At 48.4% G+C, this 12,167-nt stretch overlaps 1 protein-coding gene across 1 annotated transcript in view; it reads right to left on the bottom strand.

Annotated features, from left to right (window-relative positions):
- The window catches only part of LOC119951482 (sodium- and chloride-dependent neutral and basic amino acid transporter B(0+)-like), a 91,789-nt gene that overhangs the window by 49,195 nt on the left and 30,427 nt on the right, over positions 1–12,167 (bottom strand). The window contains exons 9-10 of the mRNA XM_038774692.1: positions 9,165–9,297; positions 8,212–8,352 (exon numbers count right to left, since the gene is read on the bottom strand). Of these exons, the coding sequence (XP_038630620.1) occupies positions 8,212–8,352; positions 9,165–9,297 (274 nt within the window). The remainder of the gene's footprint in view (positions 1–8,211; positions 8,353–9,164; positions 9,298–12,167) is intronic.

Here is a 12,167-nt window from a genome sequence, read left to right as displayed (position 1 = left end):
GTATAGTCCACAGTCTAACTGGGGCTCCCATGTAGCCCGGTGGACTCGGTTGGGTACAGGCGTATGCATCATGCTAACATGTTGGCATTCCACTTCCTGCAGACAATGGAATTCAACCAGCAATGAGGGCCTTCCTGCTAGTAGACGCGGCCCTGTGGGATGCCCTGCGGCTGGACAAGTTGGAGCTGTTCGAGGAAGAGGATGCTGCAGCAGCAGAGTCTGGTCCAGAGGAAGAGGAGGCAGCCACCCACGATGGAGTCAGCCGCCCAACAAGCTGAGGAGGAGGAGGTGCAAAAGAGGTGCCACATGAGGCCCTCTCGGGGGTACCGGCAGTCTTTCGAGGACCTATAGGACCGGGCATGCACACCTGCTACCACAGGGCAATAGGGGAGGACACCCGCTCCCTGTGTCCTTCAAGGTGACGGTCATCCTGAACCTCTATGCCACAGGGTCCTTCAGGCTCCAAGAGGAGACCTGTCTCAGATCTCACAGAGCTCGGTGCACAGGTACATCACGTCTCATGGAGACCTTATATGTCTGGTCGGCACAATACATCCATTTCAATGTAGACCAAGCCTAGCAGGATGCCTGGGGTGAGGGGTTTGCCGCCATCACCAAAATGCCCAAGTCCAGGGGGTGATCGACAGGTTGCTTGTCCAGGTTGCTTGTCCCGGTAAGAGCACCGGCAGATGACCGACTGCTCTACACAAGCCAAAAGGTGTTCCACTCGATGAACGTGCAACTGATATGTGACCATCCGATGCCCATCATACATGTCTGAGCCTGATACCCGGGCAGTGTGCATGACACATTCATCTTGGCACACTCGATGATTCCTGGCATGTTCGATACACCACTCTCTGTGGGGTGGCTCCTCGGCAACATGGGTTATCTGCCGCAGTCATGGCTGATGACGCTATCCGGAGGCCACAGACCGAAGCAGTGACCCGCTTCAACGCTGGCCATGCAGTGACCAGGGTTATGACCGAGCATTGCTTCTGCATTCTGAAGATGCGGTTCAGGTGCTTGGACCGCTCTGGAGGGGCCCTCCAGTACGATGCTGAGAGGGCCGCCCACGTTGCGACGGCCTACTGCGCCCTCCATAGCATCGCGCAAGAGATGAATGCCAGGCGTCACCCAATGAGCAGGATGCAGGGGACAGCAAGCATGGCCAGGTCATGGGGCTCAGGCAGGTACGGAAGCCTGCACAACGTGAGCACCAGGGCCAACGTGGACAAGAAGCTCTGATCGACTCCAGATTGAGACTAGGGGTCTGGGGGGCATGGACACCACATTCTACCTGCACAGCCCCCTCCCCCTTCCACTCCCCCGCCTGCAACCCCATGTCCCATGATACATACCTGCCACACTACGGGGTGTGGGCTCTGGGCTGACAGTAACAATGGGTCTGGTCCATAGGATGCAGGATGATGACAACCCACTCTGCGATGAGCTCTGGTGCTCCACATCGTCCGGTAATGTTTGACTCCTGCCCACGGTAGCACTTCCCATGTCCACCTGGATGATCCCTACATATCAGATGGCCATCCCATCACATGGTCTCATTGGATCCCTGGGGTGGCGGTGGTGGGGTATGTCGGGGCCGCTGGGAAGCCCAGCCCACCCACAACATCTGCCCATCATCCTCCTGACTGCACACTCCTGCACCACCTCTCTGGCCAGCCAAGGCCAGCCTACCCCTCACACCCATTTGGTAGAGCACCGAGGTAGGTTGTAACAGTGTGAACAGGTGTTTAATGTGCACAAATATATACAGATACGTTCCCTCGCCCTTATGACTAAACTGTGCACTGCACCAGTGCCAACGTAACTGGTGTCCAACGTTCTGGCCTTACAGGCCCGACTGGTACATCTAGGTTGGTCCCCAGATGGTACGTCAGGAGTGGAGGTGGCCTGCTGTGATTTTCGCCCTCTAACCTAGGTCGTTGGTGTTGGCGGCCATCTTCTGGGGCGACAGGACCTGGATGGGGCCAGCTGCTGCTCGGGTGTCCCAGATAGTGTGGTGCAGCGCTGTTCTGCCCGCTGCCCACCAGATGCGACAGGGACAGGAGGGAGTGAGTTTGAGGTGCTGGGGTGTTCCAGCACCTCCTCTGCGGGAGTCACCGGCATGGGCCCTAACACCTCCCCCACCCTCGGGGTGCCCGTGGGACATGGGTGCGAGCTATGTCCTGAGGCTTCCCCACCACCTGGCGCAGCCAGTCCTGAGGCCCGTGTTGGTCTCGACCAGGATCTACCTGCTCATAGCCATTGAGCAAAGGGAGTGGACCATCTCTCTGGGACTGCGCCACATCACGCGGTGACTGTGCCACGGTCAGACTGTGCCACCACCTTTTGGGTCTGTGAAACATAAACCAGTGACTGCGCCATCTCCCTCTGGGACTGGGATTCCTCCCTCTGTTTCTGTGCCACATCGGCCAGCGCGTGGGCAATTCCGGCAACGTTCTCAGCCATGGCCCTCTGTGACTGGGCCACGCTCAGGAGTGCTGCCACAATGCCTAAGTTGCTCTGGCATATGGCTGCTTGTGAGACGGCAGCCCTGCCTTGGGCCTTGGCCAGAGCCTGCACAGAACGTCCCAGGCATTAGACATGCTGATCCACAGCCAAAACTCTCAACCTCAATGCGTCTACTATGGATGCCACCTGTGCAGTGTTAGCCTGTGTGGCACGTATGGTCGGCACCACCTCCTGCTCCTCTACGCGGATGGGCTCCTCCAACTGCATCTGGCTCTGTGACTGCATCTCCACTATGGATGGGACTGTCCCTTCTAGAAACCCAAAACCCATCTAGATGGCAGCAAGACCCTGGGGTCAGAGTTCCCTCCAAACTTCCGCCCCCTCGGGTGCTCCTACCTCTACCTGATGCACAGAGCATGTGTGTGGTGCACACCAAAGGCTGTCATAGGAAATTCTTCACTCAACTACCCAACTGAGGTTAGTGTCTCTGGGATTGTGGGGGTGTTAGATACAGTTGTGACATTGAAGTCAGTGCCATCCCCGGACTCGAGCTCCACTGGTTGAATCTCTCGGAGAGGGCTCCCATCCGTGTTGCTGTCCTCATCGCTGCTCGGCTCATGGGGCAGCTCAGGCTGTAGGGGATACCAGATGGGTCCTCTCCATCACCAGCAAGTCCTGCAAGACACAAGACAAAAGGCATGATTAGACTACAGATCGCAGGGGACGGGGCGAGGGAGGGGGTGGGGGGGGGGGGTGGTGAGGATGGTGTGGGGGTGAGGGCGGGGATTGACACACGTGGCATGGAGAATCGCAACTAAGCGGGGTTTCCCTTCCTCTCCTGCATCCGACCTCCACCGCGGCATCTTCCCTTTCCTCTGGGCCACCGACCATGTCCAGGGCTCTCTACTCAGCCACGGTGAGGGGCTTCAGGTCCGGCGGTTCCTCTCCACTTTCTTCCCACTTCCAGCATTTATGGGCAGCCCTCACCTGGGGGAGTGTTGGGTGGGGTGGGGGGGGGGGGGGGTTAATCTGAAAAAGACAGTCTTTGTCATGTAGCCCAGATAGCTGGTGGTCTCTGTGGCTAGGGCACCCAGCCATGGTAGCTGATATGGGTGCCAGCATGTGGTGCAGGGTGTTGGTTTGGATGCCTTCTGGCCGGGGGGGTGTAAGATAGGATTACAGGTGTGTGGGATGGGTGTTAGTGCTGGGGGCACATTGCTGGCTCTGAACCCTGGCCGCTGGGAATAATTCTCAAAGTGAAGCTGAGGTATACAGTGTAATCAATATCAAAGTGGGCAAGACGGTTGTGGTAATAGTAAATGGTCAGCCACTGAGAATGGAGGTGGATGTGGGGTTCTCAGCTACAGTTGCAGGTGAGCAAACGCATTGTTATTTGCAAGGTGTAGTCCAGCCCCTGAAGTTAAGAAGCATGTTGGCCAGACTAGCCATGTGTACTGGGGGAGCTTTAAGAATCCTTGGAATGGCCAGAACATCCATCAGCTATTGGAACCAGTCTGCTCAGTTGCCCCAATAGTAGTGGGAGGGCCAAGGGCCAAATCTGATAGGCCAGGATTGTTTCCGCCAAATTGAATTAAATTGTTTGATGGTCTTTCAAGCTAACAAAGGAGGCCTTCATGACATCTTAAAAAAATTATCAGGTGGTTTTCCAAAATGGGTTGAGCAAGATAAAGGGCCTTAAAACAAAGATTTATGTTGATCTGGAGGCCATGCCCAAGGTTTGTAAAATTCAACCTGCCCCTATATCTGAATTGAAGCAATTCAAATAATTATGGGGCTATGAATATGCGGGGACTACAAAATAACTGGTGTTCAGGAAGCCAAATTGGACCAGTATCCAATGCCAAGAATTAATGATTTATATTTGGGCAGACGGTGGCAGAGTGGTTAGCACTGCTGTCTCACAGCTCCAGGGTCCTGAGTTCAAATCCGGCCTTGGGTGACTGTGTGTGTGGAGTTTGCACTTTCTCCCCATGTATGCATGTTTTTCCTCCAGGTGCTCCGGTTTCCTCTTACCATCCAAAGATGTGGAGGTTAGGTGAATTGGCCATGCTTAATTGCCCATTAGTGTCCAAAAGGTTAGGTAGGTTACTGGGTTGCGGTGATGGGGTGGAGGCATGGGCTTAAGTGGGGTGATCTTGGGACAGCACGGTGGCGCAGTGATTAGCATTGCTGCCTCACGGTGCTGAGGTCCCAGGTTCGATCCCGGCTCTGGGTCATTGTCCGTGTGGAGTTTGCACATTTTCCCCCTGTTTGCATAGGTTTTGCCCCCAGAACCCAAAGATGTGCAGGGTAGGCGGATTGACCATGCTAAATTGCCCCTTATTTAGAAAAAAAAATGAATTGGGTGCTCTAAATTTATTTTTAAAAAGTGGGGTGATCTTTCCAAGGGCTAGTGCAGACTCGATTGGCCAAGGTGTCTCCTTCTACAATGTAAAATCTATGATTCTATGATATGCTAAATTAGCGGGAGGCTTAACTTACACCAAATTATGGGTGGCACAGTTGGCACAGTGGTTAGCACTGCTGGCTGTGGTGCTGAGGACCCGGGTTCGATCCCGACCGAGTCATTGTGTGTGTGTGTGGTTTGCACTTTCTCTTGAGCCTCTACTCGGGCTAGATTTATCCAAATCTGACCTCAAGGCCTTCATGCAAGTGAGCGCCATGATAATATTACCAGAGAATGTCCAGACTGCACGGGCCTCAGCCATTAACGTAGGGAAATGCAAACAACAAAGTAAGGCCTACTTTGATGGCAAGGTAAATCCCATCGAATATGAAGTTGGTCTAAAGATAATGCTCTGGTTTTTCCAGTCCATTACCTTCTTGTCCCCCAAATACACCAGACCTTATCCGGACGTAGATAAAACCTCTATTTACAAAGTGGGAGTGGATTCCAAGAAAGCCGGATTGTACCATGTGAACCAAACGAAGGCATTCGATACCCAACAAAACTTTCACCATTATCACGCCATTCCCCATCCCCCCCTGCCACTCACCCCATGCCCACTGGATCTGGACCCCTATCCCCTTATTTCGGCCCAACCCCAAGGACCCCAGCTGTGAAATTCCACCTGAGGATGTTCAGATGAAAGAAATGGGGCGCTAACAAACCCCACCCCCTCCAGGACACCTGGCACGGGGACTCCCGGAACCGCTTAAAGCTACGTCCAGCCACATGGGAACCTCCACCCCAGCACTTTCTGTCCCTCAATTTCAGGGAAGCCGGCCTCTTTTCCTTCCCTTCACACGCAGCTTCTAGCTGTGTACACATGTGATTTTCTTCATATGGTTTAGATGCAGCATATCTTTCCACTTTAAAATCCCAGGTTGCTTAAAAAGAAACACACACACATCTGATAGCTGTGACTCTGTGTGTTCCCACCACAGTTTGTAACTGCATGTCTCATCTCGTTACCAGCACAGTCTGTAACTGTGTACTCATCTCGTTGCTAGCTGTTTATAACTGCGCAACTCACCTTGTTACCAGCAGTTTGTAACTGTGCAACTTACCTTGTTATCAGCACAGTTTGTAACTTGCAACTTACCTCATAACCAACGCAGTTTGTAACTTACCTTGTTAGCAGCACAGTTTGTAACTGTAACTTACCTCGTTACCAGCACAGTTTGTAACTGTAACTTACCTCGTTACCAGCACAGTTTGTAACTTACAACTTACCTCGTTATCAGAATAGTTTGTAACTTACCTTGTTAGCAGCACAGTTTGGTAATGAGCAACTCACCTCATTACCAGCACTGTGCTGCAATGGTACGCCCAAACTTTTAATCACATCGGCAAAGGGAGGGTGGAAGATGATGCCAGACTCCAGAACCAAACCCTTTGCAGTATCTATGGGCAATGGGTGGTCTTGCAGTTGAGGAAGAACCTCAAACTGGTCAGCAAGGGGAATGTTCCACCCCTGATCAGTGATTAAAAAATCGAACACCCGTACCGGGAAAAATGACACCCCACTGTCACTAGCTGCCGGAGTGACAACTAACCAGGTTCTGGCCGAACGATAGTTCTCGAGGAATCCCTGGAGGCACACTAGGGTTGGTGTTAGGGGTCCCTGCAACCTTAAATGATAAGGTCGGGCTAAAACTCTGTGAAGCTGAAAACATAGCGATCATCCAAAGAGGGATGTGGCTGGGGTATGATGGGGCCGTACATGATCAAGTAAGGCATCAGTCTGGACAAATGAGGACACACAGACAAAATGGCTGTGTGTCCATATCTGGTATATGAAAATGAACATGCCCTGTGTTAATTCAGAACAAATACCGATCAAAATTGTACCCTGGAGACTGGCAATTTGGAAGAGGATGTCACCTCGGTGGCTTACAGGAGGAAGGGAGAATATTGTGTTATAACCTCACTAGGAAAGTACCAGTATGGGGCAGCAACATGCAACATTAACAACACTGCCTTTGCATCAGGAGACACAGTCCCACTAGGATAGGCTTAATTGAAATGGTGGACGTACATAAGAGAACAAGAGAGAGAGAATAGTGATGAACGCAAGCGAGTAATTTACGCAGATTGGGAAGTCCATTGAACAATTTGATCCCGGGATAACACTTCTACGTGAAAATGTATAACAAATTTAGACCCAATAGCTACTACACACAAGGCCCTTGCCAAAGTGGTGTGACAAATGGGAGAAATCAAAAGAAACATTAGTGAAATTAGAGTCACTACATGGTGGGAGGACCTCCGGCATTGGGGCTAAAACATTCAGGTACACCCACTTCATAGTGGTAGGCATTCTACTCATGGTCATGTACCTAACTATCCCACTGAAATTCGCTTGGTGGAAGAAAGAATTAATGTGGCACCTGTACTCAGAAAATGCGATCCAACGCCACAAACAGATTCACAAGGAACTTTGATGTATATATCACTTTGTTTATGTATCTTTTTAAAAATATATTAATTTATTTACTTTATTCTCTAACTCGTATTGATTTGATGTATCTATTTGTTTTCTACGATTACGGTTCATGCGCTCATTTTGCAAATTCAAATTTGGTATTTAAATTATGATTTTGGTGGAAAATGTATGTGGGGTTCGGGAAATAGTATTGTTCACCCAAGATTCAGATACTTGCCCATTTGGTAGCTTGGTTAGAATTATGGGAGGGATTGTGGTAACTTGGCATGGACTTCATTTAGGCCGAATTAAATTGGATATCTTAAATTAAAGGCAGGCTGATGGGAATTCAGACTTGACCAAAGTCAAATATACAACCCACAGACAAACTGCCAGAACATGTCTGGACCTGCCTCATCAATCACGCATCAGTAGATTACTGATTCTGTTGATATCCACCAATTTGTTTTGGGTTGCTCTGATTGAGCCAAACTTTCGGGCCCCAGAATTCCCACTGTTACCTTATACGCAACTGGTTACATGCAAACAGCACCACGGGGGAGGGGCATTTGTGCCCTAGTGTTCTGTCAAGCGGTCATCATTTCATCCATTGGGTGGAAGGTGACCTAGACCATCCGGAAGACTGACCAGAGAAGGAAGGACGCTACCAGCAAGACCCACCTTCTCAAAGACGGACCTGAGAGACTCAGAACCCATGGCTCAACCGAAGCCTGCTTTATGGGTAGTATAACGAACCATGGGAATCTTAACTAAATGTTTTGGACACATCAAACAATTCAACTAAAAATTAAAACTGAAATTCAATCGATTGTACTGTTATGTTTACCTGGGCATCAGTCAGTTTGGAGAAGTCTGACTGGCTTCCAATGTAGAATTCAAGTCCTTTATAGGCTCCCTCCAGGGTAAGACCTCGGATTAGGAGTATGGTCAGAATCACATAAGGGAACGTCGCAGTGAAATAAACCACCTGACCAGGGAGAGGAGCTTGTTAGATTTCCCTGTTTGGCTGGTGCAACGTTTACAGTATTGAATCCAATTGAATGGTAAACTGATCGGATTGTAATCAAAGCAGAGAATGAGGCAGAAAATAATTACATGAATCACATTAGTTACATATTTAAATCTGAGCGACAAAATGTAACTGAACTTAAAGCATACACTATTATGTAACTTTTACATAGCTCATAGTCAATGAAATAACATTTAAACTGGTAAAGTGATCAGAGTGCACTGAATATATTTCACCCCACAGCTTGCTTTGCCATTCTTGTTGTCCTGATAAATCTAATTTCACACAAATAAAACCATGGCCACCAGCTAAAACACAGGCAGGACAGCTTCCCTTAATGTCACTGTTAGTGGAGGAGTTGGACTCCTATCTGGCCGAGGACATCACATAGATCTTAATCTCTCCACAGCCTCTCTATCTCTGTCATGTTGTGGACCGAGAAGCACTGTCCACCACAACCCATACATTTTAAAAGCTTTGAGTGGACAGGTCAGCTCCTCCTCTGTCCTCACTGAGGACACAGTAACACTACCTGGTCAATCCAGAATCTCAATTAACAACTCTGAAAATGCTCTGCTCTACTTCCACAAGATTTGCAACAGCAAAGGTTAATCTAAATCATTTTGCCTGCAAGTTGGGTGACATCATTTCAATAAATTTGCTAGTGCATCTATTTTGCATTTGTTCACATGGTTATTTGCTATGTAAAGAATACTTTGAATGGACCTGCAGGCTCCACTTTGTTTTTTGTACATCACCAACCATTTTACCTTTCCTGAAGATTTTACTCCTTTCGACAACGCTGCCCCAACCATCAGCCAGACTAGAAGCTGACAGAGGGCCAAATACCAGACTATCTCCCCAGTCTCATCCATTGAACGGGCACGGCGTAAAACCACTTTACTAAAAATATTAAGAACAGGAAACACCATCTATAAGAATAGATTTGATTGCACACAATCATCATCAGATGAATATATAAAACGAGAAATAGTGGCTAAGGAAGACATTGGTCCTTTGGTGGATGAGTAGGGGGATTTAATAATGGAACATGAGGAAATGGCTGAGGCATTGAACAGGTATTTTGTGTTAGTGTTCACAGGGGAAGACACAAATAACATGCCATTAATTGATGGAAAGGAGGCTATGGCAGATGAGCACCTAGAAATTATCATTATCACTAAGGAGGTAGTGTTAGGTAAGCTAATGGGGCTAAAAGTGGACAGGTCTCCTGGCCCTGATGGACTGCATCCTAGGGTACTAAAAAAGATGGTGGGGGAAATGGCAAATGAGCTTGTGGTAATTCACGAAAATTCATTCGACTTTGGGGCGGTTCTGGCAGATTGGAAAACAGACAAAAGGCGGGGAACTATAGGCTAGTTAGCTTAACTTTTGTAGTAGAGAAAATGCTTGAATCTATCCTCAAGGTATAAATAGCGAGGCATCTGGATAGAAATGGGGCAGCACGGTAGCATTGTGGATAGCCCAATTGCTTCACATCTCCAGGGTCCCAGGTTCGATTCCGGCTTGGGTCACTGTCTGTGCGGAGTCTGCACATCCTCCCCGTGTATGCGTGGGTTTCCTCCGGGTGCTCCGGTTTCCTCCCACGGTCCAAAGATGTGCAGGTTAGGTGGATTGGCCATGATAAATTGCCCTTAGTGTCCAAAATTGCCCTTAGTGTTGGGTGGGGTTACTGGGTTATGGGGATAGGGTGGAGGTGTTGACCTTGGGTAGGGTGCTCTTTTCAAGAGCCGGTGCAGACTCGATGGGCTGAATGGCCTCCTTCTGCACAGTAAATTCTATAAAAAAGTTGTCCCATTGGGCAGATGCAGCATGAGTTCATGAAAGGCAGGTCATGTTTAACTAATTTACTGGAATTCTTTGAGGACATTAGAAGCACAGTGGACCATGGGAAACCAGTGGATGTAGTGTATCTGGATTTACAGAAGGCATTCAACAAGGTGCAGCACAAAAGGCTGCTGCATAAGATGAAGATTCACAGTGTTACGGGTAATGTATTCTCATGCATAGAAGATTGGTTCACTGGCAGAAAGCAAAGAGTGGGGATAAATGGATATTTTTCTGGTTGATGATCAGTGGCTAGTGGTTTGCCTCAGGGATCAGTGTTGGCACCACAATTGTTTACAATTTAAATAGATGATTTGGAGTTGGGGTCCAAGTGTAATGTGTCAAAGTTCGCAGATGACACTAAAATGAAATGAAATGAAAATCGCTTATTGTCACAAGTAGGCTTTAAATGAAGTTACTGTGAAAAGCCCCTAGTCGCCGCATTCCGACACCTGTGGTAGAGTAAAGTGTGCAGAGGACACTGAAAGTCTGCAGAGGGATATAGATAGTTGACTGGGCAAGGGTCTAACAGATGAAGTACACTGTTCGTAAATGTTAAGTCATCCATTTTGGTAGGAATAACAGCAAAATGGACTATTATTTAAATGGTAAAAAATTGCAGCATGCTGCTGCGCAGAGTTGTGCGTGGAGTTCGAGGAGATAGGAGAGGTGCTAAATGAGTATTTTTCGTCTGTATTCACACAGGAAAAAGGACAAAGTTGTCGAGGAGAATACTGAGATACAGGCTGCAAGACTAGAAGGGCTTGAGGTTCATAAGGAGGAGGTGTTAGCGATTCTGGAAAGTGTGAAAATAGATAAGTCCCCTGGGCCGGATGGAATTTATCCTAGGATTCTCTGGGAAGCTAGGGAGGAGATTGCTGAGCCTTTGGCTTTGATCTTTAAGTCATCTTTGTCAGTGCCAGAGGACTGTAGGATAGCAAAAGTTGTCCCCTTGTACAAGAAGGGGAGTAGAGATAACCCTGGTAACTATAGACCAGTGAGCCTTACTTCTGTTGTGGGAAAAGTCTTGGAAAGGTTTATAAGAGATAGGATGTATAATCATCTGGAAAGGAATAATTTGATTAGAGATAGTCAACATGGTTTTGTGAAGGGTAGGTCGTGCCTCACAAACCTCATTGAGTTCTTCGAGAAGGTGACCAAACAGGTGGATGATGGTAAAGCAGTTGATGTGGTGTATATGGATTTCAGTAAAGCATTTGATAAGGTTCCCCATGGTAGGCTATTGCAGAAAATACAGAGGCATGGGATTCAGGGTGATTTAGCAGTTTGGATCAGAAATTGGCTAGCTGATAGAAGACAAAGGGTGGTGGTAGATGGGAAATGCTCTGACTGGTGTCCAGTTACTAGTGATGTGCCACAAGGATCTGTTTTGGGGCCGCTGCTGTTTGTCATTTTTATAAATGACCTGGAGGAGGGCGTAGAAGGATGGGTGAGTAAATTTGCAGATGACACTAAAGTTGGTGGAGTTGTGGACAGTGCAGAAGGATGTTAAAAGTTACAGAGGGACATAGAAAAGCTGCAGAGCTGGGCTGACAGGTGGCAAATGGAGTTTAATGCAGAAAAGTGTGAGGTGATTCATTTTGGAAGGAATAACAGGAAGACAGAGTACTGGGCTAATGGTAAGATTCTTGGTAGTGTGGACGAGCAGAGAGATCTCGGTGTCCATGTCCATAGATCCCTGAAAGTTGCCACCCAGGTTGAGAGGGTTGTTAAGAAGGTGTACGGTGTGTTAGCTTTTATTGGTAGAGGAATTGAGATTCGGAGCCATGAGGTCATGTTGCAATTGTACAAAACTCTGGTGCGGCCGCATTTAGAGTACTGTGTGCAGTTCTGATTGCCACATTATAGGAAGGATGTGGAAGCATTGGAAAGGGTGCAGAGGAGATTTACAAGAATGTTGCCTG

This window comes from Scyliorhinus canicula, chromosome 17 (assembly GCF_902713615.1).
Source record: "Scyliorhinus canicula chromosome 17, sScyCan1.1, whole genome shotgun sequence".
Taxonomy (NCBI): domain Eukaryota; kingdom Metazoa; phylum Chordata; class Chondrichthyes; order Carcharhiniformes; family Scyliorhinidae; genus Scyliorhinus; species Scyliorhinus canicula.
Note: the sequence above shows the minus strand (reverse complement) of the source record. Positions and strands in the feature narration are given on the sequence as shown.